General features: G+C 49.9%; 8 protein-coding genes across 8 annotated transcripts; all 8 read right to left on the bottom strand.

The window, feature by feature from the left end:
* Nucleotides 1–22: 22 nt before the first annotated feature.
* On the bottom strand, nucleotides 23–1,626 carry VTN77DRAFT_484 (uncharacterized protein; the record flags this gene model as incomplete). The annotated part of the gene is made up of 4 exons (XM_069420943.1): nucleotides 23–658; nucleotides 706–1,058; nucleotides 1,105–1,321; nucleotides 1,366–1,626. The coding sequence occupies 4 exons, from the start codon at nucleotides 1,624–1,626 to the stop codon at nucleotides 23–25; spliced, it is 1,467 nt and encodes a 488-aa protein (XP_069280545.1).
* A 515-nt stretch (nucleotides 1,627–2,141) lies between these two features.
* Nucleotides 2,142–4,513, bottom strand: VTN77DRAFT_483 (uncharacterized protein; the record flags this gene model as incomplete). Its single annotated transcript, XM_069420932.1, has 8 exons — nucleotides 2,142–2,613; nucleotides 2,702–3,053; nucleotides 3,131–3,252; nucleotides 3,319–3,519; nucleotides 3,586–3,680; nucleotides 3,732–3,986; nucleotides 4,038–4,159; nucleotides 4,258–4,513. The coding sequence occupies 8 exons, from the start codon at nucleotides 4,511–4,513 to the stop codon at nucleotides 2,142–2,144; spliced, it is 1,875 nt and encodes a 624-aa protein (XP_069280544.1).
* A 3,448-nt stretch (nucleotides 4,514–7,961) lies between these two features.
* Nucleotides 7,962–10,036, bottom strand: VTN77DRAFT_482 (uncharacterized protein; the record flags this gene model as incomplete). Its single annotated transcript, XM_069420921.1, has 2 exons — nucleotides 7,962–9,632; nucleotides 9,692–10,036. 2 exons carry the CDS (start codon nucleotides 10,034–10,036, stop codon nucleotides 7,962–7,964), a joined length of 2,016 nt encoding a protein of 671 aa, XP_069280543.1.
* Nucleotides 10,037–10,901: 865 nt separating this feature from the next.
* Nucleotides 10,902–12,801, bottom strand: VTN77DRAFT_481 (uncharacterized protein; the record flags this gene model as incomplete). Its single annotated transcript, XM_069420910.1, has 4 exons — nucleotides 10,902–12,395; nucleotides 12,457–12,543; nucleotides 12,614–12,660; nucleotides 12,723–12,801. The coding sequence occupies 4 exons, from the start codon at nucleotides 12,799–12,801 to the stop codon at nucleotides 10,902–10,904; spliced, it is 1,707 nt and encodes a 568-aa protein (XP_069280542.1).
* A 1,191-nt stretch (nucleotides 12,802–13,992) lies between these two features.
* On the bottom strand, nucleotides 13,993–14,631 carry VTN77DRAFT_480 (uncharacterized protein; the record flags this gene model as incomplete). The annotated part of the gene is made up of 1 exon (XM_069420899.1): nucleotides 13,993–14,631. The coding sequence occupies one exon, from the start codon at nucleotides 14,629–14,631 to the stop codon at nucleotides 13,993–13,995; it is 639 nt and encodes a 212-aa protein (XP_069280541.1).
* Nucleotides 14,632–15,136: 505 nt separating this feature from the next.
* Nucleotides 15,137–16,033, bottom strand: VTN77DRAFT_479 (uncharacterized protein; the record flags this gene model as incomplete). The annotated part of the gene is made up of 2 exons (XM_069420887.1): nucleotides 15,137–15,271; nucleotides 15,365–16,033. 2 exons carry the CDS (start codon nucleotides 16,031–16,033, stop codon nucleotides 15,137–15,139), a joined length of 804 nt encoding a protein of 267 aa, XP_069280540.1.
* Nucleotides 16,034–17,118: 1,085 nt separating this feature from the next.
* On the bottom strand, nucleotides 17,119–21,343 carry VTN77DRAFT_478 (uncharacterized protein; the record flags this gene model as incomplete). Its single annotated transcript, XM_069420876.1, has 9 exons — nucleotides 17,119–17,516; nucleotides 17,571–18,115; nucleotides 18,165–18,415; nucleotides 18,469–18,560; nucleotides 18,616–20,313; nucleotides 20,375–20,857; nucleotides 20,911–20,956; nucleotides 21,030–21,269; nucleotides 21,341–21,343. 9 exons carry the CDS (start codon nucleotides 21,341–21,343, stop codon nucleotides 17,119–17,121), a joined length of 3,756 nt encoding a protein of 1,251 aa, XP_069280539.1.
* A 2,424-nt stretch (nucleotides 21,344–23,767) lies between these two features.
* On the bottom strand, nucleotides 23,768–24,686 carry VTN77DRAFT_477 (uncharacterized protein; the record flags this gene model as incomplete). The annotated part of the gene is made up of 2 exons (XM_069420865.1): nucleotides 23,768–24,568; nucleotides 24,627–24,686. 2 exons carry the CDS (start codon nucleotides 24,684–24,686, stop codon nucleotides 23,768–23,770), a joined length of 861 nt encoding a protein of 286 aa, XP_069280538.1.
* Between the last annotated feature and the right edge of the window lie 579 nt (nucleotides 24,687–25,265).

The following is a 25,265-nucleotide window of genomic DNA, read 5'->3' as shown; positions in this document are numbered from 1 at the left end:
TTCTCCTATGCTATACTCTATACTACGCGAACGGCGCGAAGAAATTAAACCTCCGCTCCGGATCATACTTCTCCTTCAACGCCGTCAGCCTCTCGATGCGCCACGGCTCATAGCCATACCAGTCCTGCGGCCTCTCGTCGCCAAACGCATAGTTGACGTACGCGTGCAGCTCCGTCTCGCCGCTGCCGGTGAAGATGATCTGGCGCAGGCCCCTGCCAAAGGCGATTGCTTCGGCGTCCAGCGCAGGCCCTGCAGGCGCGTAGATGATGAGCGGCGCTACGATCAGGTTGTCCTCGCGGTGTGGGAAGGCGGTTGACTCGGCGGGGATGGCCTGTACGCCCTGGACCGCGTAGCCCTCGAAGAGGAAGAGCGAGTTGTTGAGCGCTGGCGTCTGATGGGCGATTGTGGAAAAGGTGTCGAAGGCGAGGCGCTGTGTGGTAACATTGTACCTCTGCATGTTGACGGGGAAGCGGATATTGACGAGGCCGGCCTTCTGGCATGGCGGAGACTCATTGGCATTGCTTGTCCACGCTGCGAGGTCCTGGTATGTTCCAGCGGCAGCATCGCTGGCAACTGGACCCAGCTCATGGAAGGGCGCGGTGTAGGTCTCCTCGACAGCAGAAACACCCTCGCGGAGGATGAAGAAGGCAATGACAGCCTGTCTCGACGTCAGAACCCCATCAGACAGACTTTGATCAGACTTACATGATCCGGATCGATCGTGGGACTGTTGAAGAAGAACGAGTAATGCAGGACGTCAACCGGCTGGGTGCTATTCTGCAGCAGGTGCGTGTTGATGCGGTCATACAAGCCTTCGACCTTGTCATAGGTGAAGACAAAGCTCGAATACGACCATAGACCACCATCCTCAACGTCATAGATTTTGGACGTGACCTCCGTCACGATGCCAAAGTTGTGGCCGGTCCCCTTGATGGCCCAGAACAGGTCTGACGACGAGTCAACAGTCATGATGCTGCCGTCGGCCAGCACCAGACGCATAGAGACGAACTGATCGGCGATGAGGCCGTGTCGGCCTTGCAGGAAGCCATGGCCGCCCCCTAAACCAGGTCCCAGCAGACTCGTACACTCGCAGGCGCCGGTCACGGTCTGCTTGCCGGCTGCCCACAGCGTGTCGGTGAATGGTCTTGGTGAGGATGCCGCCGCCGAACGTGGCCGTGTCGCCGGTGGGCGAAATGGTCACCGAGTTGAGCTGGTTCAGCCAGATCTCGATGCCATGGTGGACCTTTCCCAGGGAGGTGATGGCGCCATGACCGCCATTGACCGCGATGAAGGGGATGTTGCTGGCATTGGCGTATTTTACCTGCGTCGATCAGTTTGTATCCACGTCTTCAAGACTCAGCTCACCGTCTCTGCCACGTCGTTCTCGGTCGCCACCTCGACGATGATGGTGACGTTGGGCGCGTCCAGCGCTGACCACCGATCGGTCGCTTCTGCAAAGCCGGAGGAACCGGGGTAGTAGATGTGTGCACCGCTCGAGAGCTTGGAGGCCAGGTCAACGCTGATATTCCCTCTGGGGCAGATGGTGCTGGCGAAGCCATTGCTGTGCGAAAGGGTCGAGCAGAAGGTCCCGATCGCCCACGCGGCGACTGCAACCAGAACCTCCATTGCAGCTGGGACAGAGGACAACGGGGACTGCACCTTGTCTTGGGGGATTTTTCATAATACAATAAATTATCCAGAGTAGAGACTGGAACGGGCAATTAAAGCAATTATAGCACTGGAGCAAAGCACACGATCTGCTGACTAGCAAGCACGCTAGCAGGAGGTCACATGTCGTTGGCGGTGTTCCACTCGCTCATAATCAATCCGTCCATATATGTAGATACGAGTCATTTTCAGGTTTCACGACTTCGCTAGAGCTTGCTGGATGGCTGATTGCTCCAGGACCCTGGCCACGTCCGGTGCGGCTGAGGGCCAACAGCACACTGTGTGTGTGTGCCCGCATCTTATTAAATATTAAATATTGAAATTGAATAATATTAAATCCTACAGCGCCTACACACATAGACATAGGCATAGAATAGAATATAGACACACATCGAATCGAACAACAACTATAACAACAACAACAACAAAAAAAAAACACAAATAAGAACAAAAATAAACAAAATTCACCAACCTCACAATCCAAAATCAACACCTCCAACCTTCCCTGCCGTCGCCTCCACATGCTCCATCCACCCCCCATACCGCGGGAAGAGATGCTCCTGCCCCACCTCGAGAGGCATCACATCGCGCGAGACGACGCCAATACGGAGATCCCCCCGGTCAACCAGCTCCTGCGGATCGAGCTCGCGACCACGGAAGTCCGTGACGCGCCAGTTGAGGTTCTGCGCGAGCTGGGGGACGACGGCGTCGGGGGCGAGATTGGGTGGGACGAAGCCGTGGGCGAGCGCGGTGGCCATGACGGGGGAGAGGGAGATTTGGCCGTAGCTCAGTGTCCTCTGTGAGGAGGAGCTTCTTCCTGGAGAAGTGAAGGTGCGGTATGTGCCGATGAGGTTGCTGGCGTGGCCGTATTGGGACGGGTCGAGGGATGGCGGTGGAGGGCCGTAGAAGAAGTGGATTTGGAAGAGTTGGCCGGAGAGGGCGTGTCTGGACAGAGGATTGGATCAGAAATCGTGATAGCCAGGACGAATGAGATGCAAGATGAGATAGAATGGAATGAAATTAGGACACTAACTTGTTGACACGGATATTGATCGCCCACTGCCTGGCCAGGTTGTTCACGCCCAGATCGAAGAAGTCCTCCGAGCTCAGCGCGCCGGTCACCGCCGCGGCCGCCAGATCCTGGATATGGTCCGACATTTGAGGCGGAGGTGGCAGCAGCGATCGCTTGGTGGTGTTGCTGTTGGTGTTCGCTGGCGGATTGTACAGATTGTTGACGGCCGCCCGGACATTGTTCTGCAGCGTCTGCTGGTCTACGCCCCAGTCGACGATCTCAGGATAGCTGTATCCGAACGTTGCGATCGATCGGACTGATGCCGACGTCCAAAAGTCGTTTGCGTCGTCGGAGGCGTGGAATGGATAGAGGGCTGGAATCAATATCAGTTCGCCATCATCAACCCCGTATATATATAACTTGAATCGGCAAGGCAATCAATCTACATACGCGTATCAACAGTTTCCACCGTACCGGCCTCGAGCACAAACGTCCCGTACGAATCGGCCATGGGCTCGACGTACGAGTCGGGATTCAGCACCTGCCAGATGGCGAATATGCGGTCGACGGCACTGTGAACCTGGATCAGTAGGAATTCCAAAATCTCGACAGGCTGGTCGAAAATAGATGCTATCTACCAATGGTGCAGCATGAAAATAGGGTCAAAGGCCGCCATGTCGAAATACGTCATGTCGCCGCCGTCGCCCGTCAGCGCGTGCACCGCGTCGTGGATGCTCTCGAGATTGTTGTAGTTTTGTCCGCGGTCTGTGAGGACCTCGTTGGAAAAGACTGTGTAGTTGGTCTCGGTGCTGAGCAACTGGTAGGTGTTGGACCGGAGCCTGCAAGAATATTTCAGTCAGTCTGTCAAGCTCTTCCGGGCCATGCCTCTTCAGTAGGTTGCGTACCAAGCAGCGTTGGAAGTCATCAGTTGCTGGACATTGTCCATCCTGCTCTGACCGTCCGGGCCAGGCGAGCGGACGGTGGACGTGTAGTTGGCGAGCTGCGGAAATCAGCAAAATCAATCTTCCAGCAGACATATAGATCTACTAACCGGATTGTCAGTCGGAATATCCGTCCCCAATGGTAACGGATGGAATTTATAAGCATACAGCGGATTGTCAATCTGCTGCTGGCCAGACGGCGTGTTGATGGTGATCTGCGGCGTGACCAGCGCATCCGGCATCAAGGGATCGCTCGCCCAGTCCCAGTAGGGCACTCGCAGCGTGGTGGCTGCAGCGACGTAGGTATCGCGGGTGTCGTCTGGATAGGAGGATGCAATGTCCTGTGCGTAGTTCCACACGATTTGCTATAACCGTCAGCGGATCTTAAGACAGAAGCTGATCGGTGGATATCATACTTCAAACAGCGCAACATACGGCCGATGCCACGTAGGGAACGTGTTTGCACCATGTGAGCAATACCCCGTCTGGTAGGATCCTTCGACGCCATCCCAGGCTCGATACGGAAGGCCATGGATTCCTATTCATATTCATATTCACCATTAGCAAAGGAATATCCCTGAGCCAGTCCATCAATCAACGTCACCACGTTCAGATACAGTTAAGAAACCAACATACCCGCAACCTCATACCAAGAAAGCAACTCCGACTGATCCTCCGCCTGAAACCGGCTCAGCGCCTGGATGTACAGATCGAACGGCGGGCCCGACGATTGGAAGTCCTTCAGGTTGAGACGGAACGGCCGCTCGCCGGTGTCGGGGTTGACGCCGGCAGATACACCGGTGACGGCGAAAGCCTGGCAGATTCGCAGCAAGAAACTGACGCTCAACAAGCTGAGAGCGTACAGGTATGCTCGTCGTGTTGACAGTGCCATGGTTGTGCGGGTGTGCGTAGAAAGAGGTGATAATTCCTCCTGTCGTATGTACCTACCTTGTATTCCTGCTGCTGTTGGCAGGAGTATATAGAGAGACCGGCTGGCTGGCCTCAAGCAGGTGCTGTGCTGGTAGTAATGAGAAAAGAAAGTCAAGTCTCGACAGGAAGAGCAAAATAACTCAATTTCTTCCTGCTCCACAGGACGCGACTGAAAGATGCTGCAGCATCGGGATCATCAGCAACTGCAGTCCAGACAGACAGACGGGTTGGCCTTGTCTTGTATTGGACATGCACTGCAACCCACATGGTAGGAGGCATGTCCGATCCAAAGGAGTAATAATATCTGATCCACTTGATCCATCCCTGAGGGGCATCGATTCGTCAGCGGCATGCCTAGCTAGGATCTGATAAGAACGGACCGTCCTATCTTGGCTCTACAAGATCGATATCTTCATGTGTATCTCCGTACCTGTCGAGGTGGTAAACAGGACCGGAATTTTGCTGATCTTGCTGCTCTATGAGGCCATTATACTGTAATGATGATGACACCCAGCTATGAAAAATCCCTACTTGTATGTGCCTAGGTATGTACGGTACATGACAACCTAATAGATAGGTGTTAACTAAGCCAACATTCATTCCAGAAATCCTGCTTGAGATCCAATCGATCCATGGATCCGAGTATGGAGTAAGTTAATTGCATACCAGAAAGGTGAGCATGGAATGCGGACTAGCCTAATCTGGATGGGATGGTGGATTTCTTCATTTTCAACGGGATATAAACAATCACATTTCGCAAGTTCAGAATCCGAGAAAGAATGTCAATCACTTCGAGTCTTCGTTCGAAGGGCAAAGGCAAGGAAAGCACTGAAATTAATCAGGAGGGATCGATCACGAAGCCCTCTCCGATTCGACGGCCAGTCACGTGACGCACGTGCCCTGAGGAAATGTGACTGACGAACTTCCATTCGAGACATACAATTAGACAAGGGCAATTTTAGAGATATTATCATTTCCAAAGAAATTTAGAGCGATAGTAGTTACTGCTTCTAGCAGGTTTGTCCACAGATGTCTGTATACATGTAGTTCGGGGTTTCATTTGAAGGATGGATCGATCTGATTTAAACCAAGTATATTATTTTCCCGCGAAACCGGCATACGTATTGTAAGGGACGATGATTTCTCAACAGAATTATATAGATATTATTAAGGGTATTAATGGATAAATTTCAATTTTCAGTTTCAAAAATCAGTCAAATCGAATCTCTTTTATATATATATAGGAAACTTACTTTCTTTTTTCTCTCAGGTCTTAAAAAGAATGTATTATGTAGGGTTAAAGCATAACAAAAAGTGTCCAGAAAAATATATATACAAATGCAGAAACCATAGAATTCTTATTTTTTTTTTCAGGTAAAAACATTAACATAATAATCTACAAAAAATGTGTACCTTATTCAAAATTCAAATAAGAACAAATGAAAAAAAAAGGCATCATTTTGTATGATTAAACATTCATATACAATTTCCAAGAACTTTACAGATGTAAAGCTAGGTAAACTAAACATCAACTTTTTTTAAAGAAAAAGTCTTTTTTCTATAGTAATAGTTCATAAATATCCGGCACGAGCCCCATTTCCCCCCGCAAAAACCTGTATAATATTGTTTAGGTTTATTTTATTTCTCAACAAAATTATATGGTAATGGTATTAGAAAAAAAATAAATTTCTAATTAGAAAATCAGTAAATCCTAATGTTTTTATATATGAACTTTTTTTCAATTAGATTATCATAATTATGAGATTTAAATTTAACCATAAATTTAAGACCAAATTTTCTCGAGCATTTCAACTATTAAAAAATAAAATAAATAATCAAACTACAGATTTAATTAACAGTTTTAAGAAGAATATTATTTAAAATAATTAATATTAAGGGGTTTATTTATTTTTTAGATATAAAATTTTTAGGAAATTTTTTGGACTAACTTGACCCTCTAAAAAAGTAGTTATTAGAGGCTTTTAGGTAAAGATTTTTTTTTCTATATAAAGAAATCAATTTGACCAATTTTCTAACTAAAAATCTATTTTAAAATCACCCTTAATATATAATATTTTTAAATAAATTGAGTCTGAAATATGCAAGTTTTGAGGGAAGATTGGCCCATGACAGAAAAGAAACTTAGTACCAAGCAAGCAATAAGTTATAAACAATCAATATCCCTAAGTCTTTACTTATTCTACCTATCCCATAAACATATAAATTAATAATAAAAACTATTACAGTAATTAAGTATAAGCCGGTTCAAAACTACTACTATTTACTGACACTGCGTTTTTATAATTTATATATTGGAAGCCTTATATATATATAGAGGGTATACGATAGTAAGGACATAGAAGGAACAAGGTAGAATAATCTACCTTGATCAATTAATCCCTCTTTTCACCCTTTATTATGTAGCATGGATAATTAACAGGTACATAGTTTCCGTTAACCAAGATATATAAAGGAGGAGCAATAAGAGGGGTTACCTGGAGTCATTAATAGTACTACTCTGCTTAAGGGTGAGTCCTTTTTCTAAAGACAAGGCTTATATTATTCCCTAGGTACCCTAAGGGCACTATAAAAAGTCCTCAGACCCAGGCTATTACCTAGAGTATTTTTTTATTCTTTTAATGAAAAAAAAAAACTCCCACCAAGAGAAGAGCAATATTAATATTAGCAATACCATACTATCATTTCCAAAGAAATTCACAGCGATAGTAACGACTCCTCCTAACAGGTCTATATAGTCACAGAGATGTACTCCGTACTACTAGTACATAGTTCGTGCTATCCATTAGGGAAAGTCACGAGGGAGGCAGTAGCAATTGTTCCGATCTGTCGAGCAAAAATAAATAGGTATATCCGCTCAAATATATACAATACAAGCCTTGACGACTCACTTCATTCATATACATATACATATATATATATATATATATATATATATATAGGCCTCATCTCCTGCATCTCCATACAAGTTCTATTTCTAACTCCCATTCTTTCGTCCTTCTGAAGGGTGGTTGCTTGCTTGTTTGCTTGTTTGCTACCTAACAAGATGGCCATATCCGACCCTTTTGAAGAAATTTGAATAGGAAGGTATCCTTGAATAAATGAGCAATGAGCATTATATTATATAATGCTGTCCTGTACAATAACAACAACATGGATAATGATGATAATAAGAAATATATCGTCCAAATGATCGAATCAACAGACCCATACATGCATGCATTATTTATGTGCACCAACAACACACAAAAAAAAAGATAGACAGAAACCGCAAGAGAAAGACAAAACGAAACAAAACCAGCCTGGCCTCGCTTTGCCTCGCTGAATAATATGTACAAACGACATCAATAATGCTTTAACTTCACCTCGCTGTGCTGGATGCTGGACACTGGCTACCACCTCCAGATCAGCCACAGATAATACGGCAACACAACAGCAGCAACATATTTCGCAGAACGCACGAATTCGTCCCAGGCAGACGAACAAGTGGATGCCGGTCCTCCAAGACCCTCGCGACTGGGGACTGGCTTAGATTTCCACTTCTCGTCGCGATAGCGCCGGTCGTCATCCTGGCTGTACCGCGTCGCGTTCGTCGCCTCGCGGATTAAGCCTCTGCTCGCTAACCTTGACTCCAACTCAGCTGAGCAAGAGGTCGAGCTGGAGACGCTGGCCGACGGCGAGGTCGACTCCGCTGGAGGGGAGTGGAAGGGACGGTGTTCGGTATAAGGCAGCGTGGGCTCCGAAGAGGATGGTTTGCCATACGGCAGAAAAGTAACAATGACAGCCCGGATCAGCAGCACGAGCAAGGTGAACAGGAAGAGACATGCGTAGCGAATAAAGATACCCAGTTGGTCCGGGAGCAGACAGAGGTGGTTCTGCAAGGTCGGCGACGACGATTCCCCGTTGATCGGCCGGCCCGTGTCCGGATCGATGGGATTCCACAAGGTCGTCATGACGAAGCCCGGATGCCTGACCCCCATCGCCCACGACAGGCTCTTCACCGTAATCTCTTTCGGCGAGCCGCTGAACTCCCGATGGGCGATCTCGCAGTAATCGTGATCATCGCCCGAGTAGATATGGACAATCTCAGGACCGACCTTCGAGATCAGTTCGTTCGAGATGGTCTGGGTGAGCACGTTCTGATACTGATAGCCTCCGTGAATACTGATTGCATTCCGCTCGTCCTCTTCCGGATACGGATCCGTCGAAGAAGGCGGATAGCGTTCGCGCAGCGGACCACAAGGGGTCGCTGGCTTTCGGTACAGAGGAACATGAGTCAGGAGAATGGTAGGAAATCCCGGAGAGGTGACTTCTCTCATCTGGTAAACCGTACTCTCGGATGGCTCGACGATTCCCGGACGAAAGAGGTAGCCCTCGCTCTGGTTGCGCAACATCCGCAGCGCCTCTGTTTCGAGGCGGGCCTTTTGCGCTTTCACGCCATTCAAGAAGTCTTCGGTCGCACCCCAGATGTTGGCATTGGGCTGGTGGCCGTCGCCCGCGCCCGTTCCGGAGCTGCCCGTCTCGGGATCCGGCTGGTCCATCGCGCTGAGGGAGACGGTATCGACCGAGACAAACGTGTGATTTCCGACGATATCGACGCGATTCCCGCGTCCGAAATACGCCTGAAACCGCCGACGCACGGGATCCTGGATACCAGTCCCGAATCCCAGGTCGTGATTGCCCGGTAGGCTGGCCACCAGCTTGCGACCCCGCGGGTCGGCGCCCGAACGGGCCTTTCTCTGATTCCACGTACGGAAGAAGATCCTCGCAAAGCGATCGTATTCTTTCAGCCAGAATTTATCTCCGTATTTCCTGTAGCGCTTCTCGGGGCTGGTACTCGTGCTCGTCGCCCATTCCCTGCCTCCGTCGAAGAGGTCTCCTAGGAAGAATACCGAATCTGGTACGAGCATCTGCTCGATCGACGAGAAGGCCCGTCGGAGATATTGATCCGTATATCGCACTGTCAAGGTCGACAGCGGCCACGGTCGGCCAGGATAAGTATGCGGATCGACCAACTGGGGGTCCGCGACGAACACGACGTGATGGGGTGTGGCATGCTGAGGCTGGAACAGATGTCAGCATACGGCTAAAATTACCTGTCCTCAAGAAGGGCTTTACTCACCCATCTCTCCCACGTCTCCCAGGCACACCTCGAGACGCTTTCCTGGAAGATGGTCCTCTCCCCCCACCTCAACGTAAAGATCCATATCAAGATGAGGAGATTGGCAACGCAGACAGCGCGGCGCACCATCGACCGCAGTTCCTGCCAGAACCCTCTCCGGTCTGCTCTCCTCCTGCCTCCGTATCCAAGGCGACTTCGTATGTCTGCAATCCAGTCCTGCAATTCCGTCGGAAGGGCATCCTGCACCCTTGCCAGCAGACTGGGCGGTTCGACGAAATGGTTCCGGTATGACGAGCGAGGCGGCATGGCAGCGGCGGGGCTGCCGTGGGGATACGCGTAGCTCATCTTATAGTATCGCAGTAGTAGAAGTGGTCGTACGTGTAGAAAAGACTGTCGAGATGGTATTCATCGGCATTTCGTACCTAGTGGACAAACGAGTGACGCATTGCGGGGGCCAGATCTGTCGCAGTTTCTCAGCCAAACGAAGGACGGTCAATGTCTAGATCAAAAGTAGGAGAACAAGGAGACAGACAAAATCAGGTCCATGAGAGACACAGCAAGACGGAGATAAGACGTTCAGCCGAGTGGAGAATGTGATGATTTTCCTCAGTCTGGAACGATGGACCAGACAGTTTACTCGATCCCCTGACAGAAGCTCCACGCCTAACCGCATCCGCCAATGATCTTGGCTGGAGACAGCTATTAATATCAAACACCTCACAGCGCAGACAGCTGAATTAATTATTACTGCTAGTTCTATCAATTATATCCTCAGAACACGTTTACTATTGTTACTAAGAAATACTTAAACTGTCTTGCTATTACCTAGCCCATGCACCTCCAGAATTATGTAATTAGTGACTACAGTAGGAGACTTCTTTTCAGCACCTTAATATTAATAATATGGATAATATCTATCTATGACTAGTTACTAGGACGGTGGAAGCACTGATGCTGATCTACCTCCATCAACAAACCCTTCCCGTGGAAGCTGTCCTGGATAGAAACCAAACCAGCGCGTCTCATCGACGGACTGACTGTCTATGGACCCGGATCCTAAAATCTACAGAATAGTACTGTCACGATAAAAAAAAAACAAGCCCATGCCAAACCCAAGCCCAAACACCTGTAACAACACCAATCGGGTAGGGATAAACAGAAAGTGAGGTGAAAACGAAAATATTGGGAGGGAAAAGCGAAAGGAGGAGAATTAAACAGATCCCTTCTTCGGATTCGGGCAACACTGGCCTCCCCCGCGACACTCGTCGCCGCATTCGAGGAGACATGCACTGGGTTCACCCCGGAAACTCGCTGCGCGACTAGGCAGGTTCGCGCTGGAGACATCGTCCCCGCTGCCCGGTCGACTAATTAGCGGTCCCTGGTTGTCCTCCATATCGCTCTCCGTGGTGAACTCGGGCTGGATGGTCGAGGAGTGGATGCCGTAGGCATGCAGACACTTGCGCACTTGTCTCGCCAGAAGCATGTAGCGTTCGGAGCCCTCGTCCTTGATCTGGCAGTCGATCTTGATGTGCAACGAGGCAACCAGCTTGGTGTCGCTCAACTGCCACACATGCAGATGGTGGGAGCTGATGACCCCGGGCAGTCGCTCAATATCTGCCTTGATATGATCGATGCTCATGCCCGCCGGCACCGCCTGCAGCAGGATCCGCGATGCCGCCTGGCAAAGAGGGATTGCGGAGCAAAGGATGATGACCGTAATGACCAGCGAAATGCCCGGGTCGACATAGTATCGCCACGAATAATCCGTCAGCCAGATGACCAACGCAGACGCGATCACGCCAATGTTTCCCAGGGCGTCGCCCATGACATGCAGGAAAACTCCTTTCATGTTGAGGTCCCCATGAGAATGCCCCTTCTTGTCTCCTGCTATCTTCGGTTGAGCATGGTAATGAGTGCCGTGCACGTCGTGATCTGACGACCGTCGGGGTTTTGGAATGGCTGTCGCCGTTTCATCCGTGTAGTTGCCCGCACGATCCTTGTGTCCCAGCAGATTCGAACGCTCCGAAACGGGCGCGGCACCGCCTTCGACCTGGCTGTCCTCTTCCGACTCCTCCTCATCGTCAAAGCGACTAGCCGCGATGATATCCTGCCAGCGAGTGGCAGGGTGGACGTGGATATTGTCCAGACTGCCAAAGCCTCGCGAGTGGGATCCGCTGAGTCGGCGGGACTGCCGGTGATGGATTTCGCTTTCCTGGCTTCTCCGGGGAGCAGACGGGATAGTTTCTGCCACGGTAGAACTGGTCTCGTCGGTCTTGGTAAATCGACGCGGGCGATCTGCCAGAATTTGGGGGCCTTCACCGACATCGGGCCGATCTGATCGACGGACCCCGACGACGTTCTCGGGCATGACACTGGCGACCGTGCCCCGTTCGTCGGCCATTTGGGGCGTGCTCTGCAGCTGCCCGTCACTATAGCCCTGCTCCGCGGCGTCCAGGTCTGCCTCCGCGGGATGCGTATGGCCATAGTCATGACCACCCCCGTGACCGTGAGAATGGTCGTGGAAGAGGACGAGGCCCAGAATATTCGACAACAGACCGAAGCATCCCACCACGCAGACCAGCTTCGGGTTCATGACTTCCTGAGGCTCGAACAGCCGTTGAATCGCCTCGAGGAAGATGGACATGCACAATGCGACCAGGAACACGCCATTGATTAACGCACCCAACGTCTCTGCTCGTTGCCACTAATTCCAGAATTTGCTCGTCAGGATGTTGGCTGCACGGAGGGAAGAACGCGGGACTCACGCCATAGGTGTACATCTTGGAATTGGTTTCCTGGTTTGCGACCTTGACGGCCCATAACCCGACAATCAAGGACAGGACATCGTTTAACTAGTTGAACAGTATCAGCAGGTTGAATCTTTAAGCAAGCAGAAACTGTAACCGTAGAATATTGACGTACCATGTGAAAGGAATCGGCAACAAGGGCGAGCGAATGGACGGCATAGCCTGTGATCGGGTCAGCAAAAAAAAACATCATCGTTCAGCGAGATTCGTAAGACGGAACGCACCGACAGTCAGCTCCAGCAGGAAGAACAGCGTATCAATTACCAACAGGGCAATGATCCTGGTAGACTTGGACAAGGCCATGGCTGCTGCGTCAATAGCCGTCGGACGCGCCCCAGGCGCGGAAAGGCGGGTAGAATCAAGATGCGTGCGATGCTCTAGCGCATATGTCTGTCAATCTTGTCGTCGGAAGGAAAGATGGAAGAGAAGGAGAGCGTTCGCGGAGATCGAAGATGGATGGTGAGAGAAAGATTGAGTTGGTTTCGCTTGGGGTTGGATTTTTGTCGCCCCTCAATTTAGATCGCGCGGTTCCTTACGTCGTAATAAGGATTAGTTAAGTTCCTTGGAGAGTTAGTCATTCACCCGTGGCTGAGCCGCGCCGTCCGCGCCGACACTATACGGAGTCTTTTTCCCAATGAATTGGACAAAATATGGGTGAATCGAAAGAATCTTTTTCCTACCAAAAAATTATTAATTCTGCCGAGTCCTGTCTTACTGCAAAAAGCAAGAGATCACGCAGCACCTACCTAAACAATGACGACGGCATTCTTGTTCGCATACCTGCAGGATATGTTCCTCATACCTAGTAATAGTACTAGTACTAGTACTAGTCTATAAATATCCGCCTGGCACGAGCCCATTTTCTTGCAAAACCTGCACATTGTAAAGGTATATTTCTCAACAAAATTATATGGTAAATATATTAGAAAAAAATATTTTTTTCATATTAGAAAATTAGTAATTCTAAATTTTTATATATAAACTTTTTAATTTATTATTAGAATTATGAGATTTTCAACCATAAACTCAGACCAAATTTTCTCAATATTTTCAACTATTAATATCGAAAATAAATAAATAATTATTTATAGATTTAATTAATAATATTTTTTTAATAAAAAAATAATTAATATTAACGGGTTGAACTATTGGATACTCCGTATAAATTTTTAAGACCTTTTGGGTCAACTTTACTCTTAAAAAAAATAGTTCTTATATTATAGGCTTAGTTATAAATAAGGAAATTTTTCTATGTAAGAAAAAAATTATAATTTGACTAGGTAATCGTGTAACTAAAAAGATCTAGTTCAAAATTACCCTGTATATATAATATGTTTGAATTCCAAACTGGCTGCAAAATATTCATGTTTTGCGGGAAAATGGGCCCATGTGGAAAACTTTGACTACGAGAATCATTCGAGGCCTGAACCTGGAGTAATATATATACCAAATACACAACTCTGTAGGGTATATAATACCTACCTAGAGGATAAACTACTCACCAACAGTCACCACCATCTCCGCATTGAACCTCTTCTCGGGAATCAAGTAATACCCCTTCGGATTAGACATGACAACCTTACCATGGCCATGGCCATCTCTATCGCCATGGCTGTCTGTAAAATAGCAAGGAAAATGCGTATGCCCAAACCCCCACGCCTTCACCACAGGACTCACCCAGCACTCGTCGCTGCTAAGATCCGTCGCAAACGCAGAGGACACCTCACTGCCCCTTTCATACTTCGGATCAGTGCATCGCGGATCGACGCTCGGGCAATGATGCGTAAAAATGACCATCATCCGCCGATCAGGCTCCTCCCTCGCGATCCGCGACACCTGCGCGTTGAGCCAGGCGCGATCAGCCTCGTGCGCGGCGTTGTGCTCGTCGACCGTCCAGCGCAGGATATCGCGGAAATCGACGAGGCAGTCCTCCACGGCGAATTCCTGCTGCGGCGAGACGTGGGAGAAGAGCGTGCATCCGAGGACCGTAATGGCAGTATCAGTATCATCACCAGGCAGGTCGTAGCGCGTCTGGTCGAGGAAGACGAACCTGCCATTCTCGTGGCGGGCATGCAGCTTATTCATCTTTGTTTCGAAGGCGCGCATTTTCGATTTCGCGAGGGAAAACGACATGTGATATGGTTCGTGGTTTCCCAAGAAGAAGAAGACGGTGGAAAACCGCTGCAGTTGGGTCTCGAAGAAGGAGAAGAGCTGGGGTTCGGCGACGTGGCCGATGTCGCCCAAGAGAGCGAGTAAGGCGCGCTCTGGACGAAGTCGAAGCTGTCGTAGGAAGGATGAGTTTCTAGGTGCAGGTCGGACATGACCTGGAAGGAGACCATGCTGGTGACTGGATAGATTCCAACAATGGTTGTACGTACCTAAGTTTACCTAGGTAGGTACCCGTTGATGTAAGACGTACGAAAGTAAAAACATTGATAATGCAAGCAAAAGTAAACCCAAAATCTTACCATTGTAGACCACACAAAGAATCTCAATTTCCCTATTTTGCATCTCAAGAAATATATACCTAACGGAGGGTCATCACGCAAATATAGAACGCAATACTCGTCAGATTCATTTCTTGGCCAAGCGGCAATCATCGCCCACCCAGGATCCTATACTGAAGGTGTCTGTACTCCTACAAAAACTTGCTAGCGAGACCCAACAGACCCGCCGGACCTCCTGTCCCTCCCAGTCCGCTACCTTGACCCTTCATGAACATCTTGAAGGCCAGTTCGGCAGCCTTGTTGACGGCAGATTGCTTATCGCCGACCTATACAGGAAGGACCATACAGTCAGAAAAACAACCAATTCCAATTCCAGTATTGCAATAGAAATGCACCCCCAGGGCGAACTGGCGACTTACCACAGTACCCGAACTGCTCTGCTGCTCCCACAGCTTCGACGCCTGCGCCATAGCCAGCCCAATCAGCTCGTTCACATCGACGCCAGACGACCCTCCTGACGTGAACAGCTTCAGCGCCTGCATAGCAGCCCCAGCGCCGAGGGTGTTGGAGTCGTGCGTCCGTCCCGGCTGGCCAGCACCGCCGTACAGCGACTGGTGCGCGCTAACCATGTGGCTCTCATCAATCTCCTCATTCGAGAAGCGGCCCATGTTCTGCTGGAGGAAGTTCAGCGCCTCGCCGAAGAGGGAAGACGCGCCGGCGCTGCTGCCCCCGTCGTGTTTCTGCGCGTGGTGTATGGCAGAGGAGAAGTCTCCGTAATCGTTACCGCTGCTGCTGTGGTGGCCTTCTGGTCGACCTCCTCCGTAGGATGGACGGTCTCCATATCCTCCCTCACCGGAGTAACCTCCAGAAGGCCTCTCCTGACCATACCCCTCACCACCGTGATGACCATGATGGTGCATATGTCCTCCCTCTCCAGAATACTCTCCACCCTCCTGTCTACCACCGTACGAAGGACGAGAAGACTCGCCAGAAAAGTCCGCCCGCCGATCGTAGTAATTGTCGCCGTAGGAACCGCCGCCGCCGTACTCGGCGGGGTTGCCAGAGTAGTTGTCGCGGCCGTAGGACATTGTCAACAATCAGTCAACTATTTGCAACGGGGAGAAATTCTGCATAGCGTACGAGTGTCAGTGAATGAATCAATTGAGCAAAATGATCGTCGAAACTTACCAATATTTATTTATTGATTGATTGACTGATGAAGGGGGAGATGAGATGAGAAGGGGTAAGATGTTGTGGCGGTGCGGAGATGGGATGCTGGCGGGGTTAAGTTATGATACATATGAGGCTGGGGGCTGGGGGCCGCGCAATGATGCGGGGCAAGTTTCAAGATGCATCCATCCATGTCTCATGATTACTATCATTGGCTTACTGCTGTAATTCGAGATCATCAAGGTACTACTGTGCGGAGTATACGAGTAAATAAAGCTGGTCATGTTCAATCACCCCTTGCTACGTCAGCCATGCGAAATTTAAAATCAATTAATTGTATAATTGTGAGGAGTAAGGAGAAAAAAGAAACTAATTGATCAGATCGCAAACAGACCCAATAAATAGGACATGTCTACGCTACTAACACTTAGGCACTGTAGGCACGTTTATACAGTCAAATTCATCGACATATGTTCACTATATCCCCATTCAGAGACGAGACAAGACAAGACACTTCTGGCTAGGTAATTTTCTCAAGAAAAGAAAAAAAAAGTATCAAAAATTCGCGCAAAGCACAGAACTTGGAAAGGAAATAACAGCACAGCAAGAAAAACACAAGCGCTCCCGATTGGACATGTCAACAAACTTGGAAGCCGTCAGTCCGGGCTCGACAACAACGTTCCCACCCCGCAGGAATTCTAAAAAGAAACATCAATCAAATGTAACAGAAATAAATAGATAGAGACGAATGGATGCAGTAGTTGAGAAAGTGCCCACAAGACATTGCTGCTTGTAACCAACAGTGGAAGCGGGTATGAAATGTATACAGAAATCAAAAAAGACTAACTCAGCTCGAATCATCAGTACAAGTCATCAGGAGCTGATAGTCAGGCAGTCATGGACGGCCAACGCTCCAGATTAGAAGAGAAACGTATTTTAAAAAGGTCCCAAGGCTATGAACTTTCCAAACAGCTCACAAGACACCCAACTTCTAACGGTGTCCTCACCAATCATCATCGTCGTCTTGTGCACCCCGCATAGCACTCTGGCGCTGTCTCAAAGCCTCAGCAAGGCCTCCTGCAAGGCTGGCATTCGAACTACTATTCGGAGTCGCGCGTCCACTGCCGCCAGACGAGTCTTGCGAATTCATGCTCACGGCGCTGTCGCGAGCCGGCGGAGCAAGGGGCTTCCGTCCTATCGTCGGTCTCTTTGCAGGAGGCGCTGGCGGAGTCGGCTTCGCTTTCGCAGCCGCTGCAGCTGCAGCACCATTTGTCGCTGCCTTGGGCGCAGGCGGCGGGGGAGGAGGCGCGGGTTTAGGAGTAGGTGCAACCTGCTCCTCCAGGTATGCTTGTGGAGCCCACCCTTGGGCATTAGTCGTCATATTCATACACAGCCACCATCCTGTACATTCGTCAGTGATCATCAGTTCTAGGTCTTTCGAGATTCGGAACATACCATTGCCTTCCTTGGAGATGATCTGGACAATCTCCCCTGCACGGACGGAAAGCTCGTTCGACTGATCACTGGTGAAGTCATACAGCACCTTGGCCGTAGGTTTCTTCGGAGCTGGAGGAGCAGCGGGAGGTGGCGGCGGAGGTGCCCGAACCGACGCCTGTGAAGCTGCTGACCCGCTGCGGGCGTGAGAAGCTGCAACGGCAGCGACTGGTTGGGGTACGGGTCGTGGTTGCTCAGCTGCTGCAGGCTGGGAAGTCGACCCAGGCAGCGGCTGGGGTGTAGGTTTGGCAGCGGTGCCATTTGGACGGTTTCCGCTGAGCTTCGAAGGACCCCCTCCAGGCCCACCAGGACGCAGTAGTTTTCCTTTAGTGATGGGCTTTGCGGCAACTTGTTTTGGTCTGGGAGTTGGCTTCGACACGGAGTCAGGAGGTTCACCAGGTCCGGTATGGATGGTGCCGCTCTTGTACGTGTCGTCGCGAGGGACGGCAGGGTCCTTGATGGCCTTCACGGTGGCCAGCTTTCCTGGCTTCTTGTTGTATTCAATCCTAGAGCATTGTAAGCACCGCAGCGGCAAAATCTATGGGAAGAACGTACGTTTCGCCAATCTTCAAGTCCAGCTGACCGCCCAAAGCGTTGGTGAGGTGAGTGAAAAACTCGGTCTTGAAAACACAACTGATGAGGGGATCGGGTTCCTGTGCAGAGCCGACGACGATAGAAAACCAGTCGTCCTTCAGGTTCGAAGTGCTGACATATTTGATAGCACCAACAGGAATCGTCCGCTCCGAGGAGATCGTCAACTGATTGTTCACGATACTCTGCACGACTATGTAGACATGTCTGTTGGTCTAATAAATAGTCAGCAGCGGTTTGTAGCCCTCATGATTGGAATTACACGTACCAGGACGAGAATACGGGGCATGGGTTTGCTCGAGCGGCCGAACTTAGAGACTAGTAGTTCACAGCGGCATGAGAAGAGAACAGGGTCCGAACCTACATAATCTGTTAGCCAATGCTTGTACCAAAACAGACCGAAAAGATCGCCTACCACTGATTCCGACGCTATTACGAATCATTTCTCCTGGGCCGCCATTGTTACCAACACCAATATAGTCTCCAAGGAATCTGCGCGAACCCAGCAGACTCATCCGACGCCGCTCCTTTTTGCCCTGGAGCACCTTGTGGCCTTGATCACGCAGTTTAATGTATTCCAAGCCACCGGTGACCCGGCGCCAGAACCGCTGGATGCGAATCGCGCACTCTGTGCGATAACGCAGGTAATTGCGCCAGGCTCGCTGGATGCGAATAGCCATGTTGTGCCAGTAGCGATCACGCATATGTTCCAGAGCGAAGAGCGTCTCGGGCGTCTTGATGAACGCTTTTGTAACACCCATCTGGTATTCTTCTGGGGGGATGCCTGTGTCTTTCAAGATCTGACGCGCTCCGGATTCTGCATCTCCCGTCCAAATATAGTCTCCGGCATACGACGTGTGCTTGGACAAGAGGTAGAATCGCTCCACGAACTTGTCGAAAGTTTGACGATACGCAAATCCGGCTCGTCGGATACGCACATTCTCCTGAAGACCCAGATATTTGATTTGGTGCAGCACATTAGCCTCATTGTATTCCTTTGGCGACTTATTCTCATTGGGCTTGATCGTCCGGATGTACGATGGCTGACACCTCATTAGTGTTGCAACCAGATCATTGGCAGATGCCTTGATCTTATCACCAGCCGTGGGCGGGCGTCTCTTGTCATCCTGGTTGACCTGGTTGGGGAAGAGAGTGTGGAGGAAATTGTTGCTGCTCGAGTCCACCAGGTTGAGCAGGTCCTTCAACAACTGATCCTTGTTCTTGTCGGTCATGCCCTCCACAGTGTAGGTCACATCTCCAGCATAGTGCTTGATGATGAACTGTCCCTGGCGATTCTCGAAGTTTGGATTCTGCGACAGGAAGTTCAACCGCCCCACGAAAGTCTGATCTGCAGCGGCGGAGTCTGCGTGAGCAGTGGCGCAGGCGTCATTGAGCGCCGCGAACACGCCGGGTGGACGCTTGTCCTCAATCAACGAGCACACCACCTTGTTATCGAAATAGCTAATGGGGGTCCATTTGATCTGCTCTCGAGCGTACTCCTCCTGCTCGGCTTTCAGCGTCAACTGAATGAAAATCTGCTGTAGTTTCTCGTTGACGTAGTTGATACAAAGTTGCTCAAAGGAGTTCTTTTCGAAAATCTCGAAACCGTAGATATCGAGGATACCAATGGAGTTGGTCACCGCGCCCTTCGCGGTCAGAGAGTTGTTGAGTCGTTCCACGATCCAATCGAAAAGATTGAAGTAGATCGCCTTCGCCAGGGCATCCCGGACCGCGGTGGCCTGAACCGTGTTCAACGGAACTTCGTAAACCGAGCCCCTTCGGCCTCCTCGAGCGGTCTCCATGATACGTTGGGTGAGAGCTTTGTTAACCTGCGCGGGATCAACTTCGAGTAGATAGGCGACGAAATCTACCACTGACTGATCGGTGATCGACGCGTTGGTGTGGTCGTCCTCAACGAACTGAATGTTGCCCAGCCACAGGATCGCAGCCAGCATGCGGAATATGTTGTCCTGCTCAGCTTGACTCAACCCAATGATTCTCATGGCTTCAAGGGTATCTTTGAAATCGGCAGTGTCATCTATGCCTGGGACATCGAAACATTTTGAGCGGCTCGTATAGAGATACGACTGTGGTTGTTGAATCCCAAAGTTGTCTGGACAGGAAAGCTTAGATTAGCGCTATACCACTCCGTAGAGAGAATGGACACTGCTAACCTCGATAGTTCTGGGGGGCAGCCTTGGTGAGCTGGTAGAAGATGTGGAAATTCCGCTCATTGGTGATCTGGCCAACGACTCTCGACTTCTCCAGAAGATAGTTCGTAATCTTTGCACCAATGGGTTCACCGTTGCTGTTGAATTCCAGCTCTAGATACTTTCCGAAACGGGAGGAATTGTTGTTGCGCAGCGTCTTCGCATTTCCAAAGGACTCCAGAAGAGGATTGGTGGCCAAAACCATGTCTTTCGTCTGCTGGATGGACGAGTCGCTACCTCCCGAGACGTTCGCAATGTACTGCATCAACCGCTTAGCGGCTTCAGTCTTTCCCGCTCCGGACTCGCCAGAGATGATGACACATTGATTATCCTTGTAAGCTTTCATATTGTAGTAGGCGGATTCGGCCACCGCGAAGACATGGGGAGGGACTTCAAGTCGATTCTTGCCCTTGTAGGACTCGAGCACTTGGTCGGTGTAAATTCCCACTGCAACTTGTCAGGATCGGATAGTCATCAAGCACAGAGCTGCCGGCACTTACAATCTCGAAACGGGTTAACTGACACCAGCACATGGCCGATATATGTCTGTTGCGATCGCATTAGCACGAACTGACCAAAAGGGGGGGGACTGCGCCGCGCTGCCACCGAGGACACCTACGTATATCTCTCCGTGCTCGAAGCGGAGTTTGAGGTTGTCGTTGATGGCCTCATTGGACACCTTGCTCAGCAAGGTCAGATCTGATACTCCAATCTCCTTCTTCTTCGTGCTCTCAAACGCGGCTTTCTTGACTTGAGGCTTTCCCCCGGCCTGTCGTCCGTCACCAACATCGGCCTGAGCCTTGGAGCGGCCAAAGCCACGGCTCTTCTTCTCACCACCGGCGGGACGTCGGGATTGACCCTGAAAAATAGAAGACAAGGTCAGAACGAGAGCTGTTTATTTTCGACAGTTGTAGGCAATGCATCACTCACCATCTTTCATCCACACGAGATGTTGCGCCCAGGAAGTCACAGCTAAATCTGACGTATCAGTTCCACGGTGGTGTCTCCTGGGGGCACGGTGCAGCAGGAGCAAGAACGCAGGTAACTTGGCGGCCGAGCTAGTTACTCATAAAAGTCTCATGCCAGAGAATTGCAGGGTGGTATCAACAGCACAGGGCAGTTGACACAAAGAAAAGGTCTGTAGTGTAGAGAAAGTAAGTGAGTGAGTGAAGTCTCACTGTTGGGCTGGCTCTCTCTGCTCCGTCCAGTGTCCAGTCCTCCCGCAGTGCCCACCAGACTGACAGATGATGCAGCAATAGCGGGCGCTTAGAGCAGGCTGCGCCACACGTGCTGTGGCGCCCCGGTTCCGGGCTGCCGACGCGTCACCTATTATTTTTTTTCCCTCTTCCCCTCGCTTGGCTCGTCGGACTCTATTATGGGGTCGGGAAATTTGCCCCTCCTTGGTCTGGTTTGCTCGGCTGTGCCTGAGGCTAGAAGCGGCGAAGCGCAGACGGAACGTGAAGAATTTGAATGCCGCTGCCTGGGCTGTGGCTGGTGGGGACGAGATCTCCTGAATCAAGACGTCATGCGAGTGTACTCCGTACAGATGGGTCCGCCTGAGACGTTCAAGAAATGCCTAGTACGGAGGACAATTTAAGAAAGAAAAATTATTTTCAATTGCGCAGTTCCTTTTCTACGGCGTTCATTACTGCAATGAAGATAACTGAATTTCAAATTCTATGCTCACGTGGTCCAATAGTCAATCGCATGACAACCCACACCCGAAATGACGAATGATGAGATACAACACCCGTGAAAGAAAGCTAGTATGTCGAGATAGCAAATAAAAAAAGCTCACACCTCATTGCCAAGGAGGCTACGAAAATCGCGATTTCGCGGGCAGGGATTTTATTCGCGACCACTGCGCGTTTAACCCGGACTTCGAGCGAGAGAGGAGAACATAGGGAAGTTTGGCTTGAACCATGGACCCCGGCTGAGTTTCTGGTCCTTGCTTGCTTGGGGGTCCGCCTACCATTTCATGTCTTACATAGAGGAAAATGGAACAACAGTTTTGACGCTGTTCACCTCTAAAGGTTTAGTAGATACTATATAGAAACTAATAAATTGATGGAGCTAGCTAGTACAATTCAACTCAAGAACGGGGGAAAAAAAAGGAAAAAGAAGATACGTCTCTGACAGGGATACCACAACTCCAGCGCATCCTACCCACAAATCCACTCTCGTTCCCAGAACTCGACAATATTGTTCACAGTCTCATCCCCAAGGTAATCTGCCAAGAGCTGACGACCTTCCTGTGTCCTGACTGCGCTGCTCAAAGCGCGCAACGACGGAAACAAATCGCTCAGAACGTGAATATCAGGCTGCGCGAGTGACTGGGACGGACCATTCGCGGTTACATGGCCTAGGAGAGACAATGCCGATGAGGATGAGGAAAAAGCGTTGACCTGGCGGGGTGCGTTCGCAAGAACGTCCAAGTATTCACGAATGGAGGCGAAGAGTGCGGAGGGTTCTGAAACCGGGATGATGGGGAGTGCTCTAGAAAGTGATTCGAAGAGACTAGAGATATCGATAAGCGTGCAGGGATAACTAGGGTCAGTCTTCGGTGTCAATTATGAGATTATCAGATGCCCACATACAGCACTTGCAAAGACATCAAACCACCCAATTTGCATCTCCCACTGGCGCTGTTGAATGCCTCGTCGGGATGAAGGAAGACAATGGCGAGGTTGGAGTTACCAGAGTTCTCGCCCATCAGAGAGAATCTTTCAACTCGAGTAAGTGTGTCTTGTCGTCTGGTGTCATCGAGCGACGAAGGGGTTACGAGAATAACGCGCAGCTCCCGCGTACCCTTCTGCTGGCTGCCTGGAAGGAAGAAGACAAAGTCATACGTCTCAAGGAAGGATTCTGTACATCGTCAATGAGACGCATCGATATCTAGTAAGAGTCAGATCAACCTTGTAGTTTCGTGTCTGTTGCCGATTCCACAACAGGCCCGAGCACTCTCCAGACAGGGCGACTTCGGAGGGAGGAGCAGAACATTGCTCGTTTATCTTGATGCTCATATGTGCGTTGCATGTTTCTTCAACTCATGAAAAGTATTGTCGATCATGAAGATGACGAGGTTCTATGTACAGTACAGAAGTAGCTGGTTCTAAGAAATCCAGCACGGAGATAGCTTGCTCACATGACCTAGCGGCAAGTGAGAGCGATGACCATCAATGAATTATTGTACAGAGAGGGGAAGATGCAAGTCGCGGTATATCGTCGAATAAATACTTCGGGAAATCAATCGTCCCGATCGAATATTTTGATCGAAATGCAAAGGGTATCGGGGGTAGAGCCACACTTAGCCGTGGCAATTCCAAAAAAAAAAAACTCGTGCTTGATAGAAGAAAATCAGGAATCTTTAGATGATGATCCTGCTTTAGTTGATCCCTTTGCAGCAGGTACTATGGGCTGGGGTGCTGACTTCGGCTCCTGCACGTCCTGAGGTGCAGTGGCGGCTGCATCTCCGGGCTGAGTGGCCTCATCACCCTTCTGTGAGGAGAAGAGGGCCCAGATTCGGGATGCCCAGCCTTGTTGGGCCTTTTCTTCCTCTTCTTCCTTTTGTTCATCTTCCCATACTTCACGGGGAAGCACGCGTTGCATATCCTTGACCGAATGCTTCCCACTTTGAGCCTTGAGCTCCAGCAGCTCCTTCTCCAATGCAGCCAATGCTCTCCGGGCAGCCTTCTCCGACTGTTCCAATTCATTGAGCCTGTCTTGAACGTCCTCTCGATGAGATGTCTCCTTCCTCCTCGACCTCCATGACTCGAAGACGATCAGACCACCGGCCACGAGGAACAAGAAGGCCTCACTGATAAAGTTGGCTCCGGTGTCGATCGCCTTAGATTCCGATAAGGGCCGAATCCGTGGTAGAGGTTTCTGTTTTGCAGACTCAATGGCCTTTTCCTTTGCTTTTTCAGCGGCAGCCTCTTCTGCCTTCGTTTCTGCTTCCGTCTTTACGGTCGGGACCTGCGGCTTGTGTTTCTTCGCTTCTGCTTCCGCAGCTTCTTTTGCAGCCTGTCGTTCAATGGCTTCCGTGTCTCGAAGGAGGCCCAATCGTAAGCGCATATCGACTCGGTGAAGGGCCTGAGCGAAAGAAACGCACATCCGCCGGAAGCGTGGATGTTCGCGGGCTTGGGCTTTTATTTGATTCTTCACGACGTCAGCAAATAGGAATCACTCTCATCAAAGGGATCCTTATTTCACATACTGCAATAGGTTTTGATAGGGTGCGGATAAGCAAAGAGGAGAGCTTTAAAGTGAGCGACATGCTGCGGTTTAGACGGCGGGGAAGATAGAGAAAAGAGAACACCGACAGAACAACAGCCGGAAATTGAAAAATAATTCACCACATAAAAAGTAGTATGATTGCAGTCTATGAACAGAATCAAAACCCTCAGAACGCCAGGATGTGTGATTTGGAACGTATTAGGCACTTAACGTGCTGTACTTCAGCAATTGATGACTCGAAGCTCTCCATCGGCCCGAACAGCCTCTCGTGATGACATCGCCGGGAAGCCAACACTCGCCAATCAGAGTCTTTGCCCTCCTGAAGTGGGGCAGTTGTCCACGGCAATGCGGAGAAAAGGTTGTTCCGGGGCCGGATCCCGTGTTGACAGATTTCCTGATTCAGTAGGAAACTTCCCAGCCACCGCCCACGATTGTTATTATTATTATGCACCAGACGAAGTGACATCCCATTGACACACTGCAGCCTCAATGGGGAAGAGGAGTTCTGTGCAGGGCTGAGCTTATTGTTGTGACTTGACGTACGATTGTTCGAGGCCCTATATTTTGGTAAGCACTATGCGAGTTTTTATCTGTGTCATCATACGATACAGTGCATCCC

This window comes from Rasamsonia byssochlamydoides (genome assembly GCF_041956645.1).
Source record: "Rasamsonia byssochlamydoides strain NRRL 3658 unplaced genomic scaffold VTN77scaffold_10, whole genome shotgun sequence".
Classification (NCBI taxonomy): domain Eukaryota; kingdom Fungi; phylum Ascomycota; class Eurotiomycetes; order Eurotiales; family Trichocomaceae; genus Rasamsonia; species Rasamsonia byssochlamydoides.
This window is presented reverse-complemented; position numbering and strand designations above follow the sequence as displayed.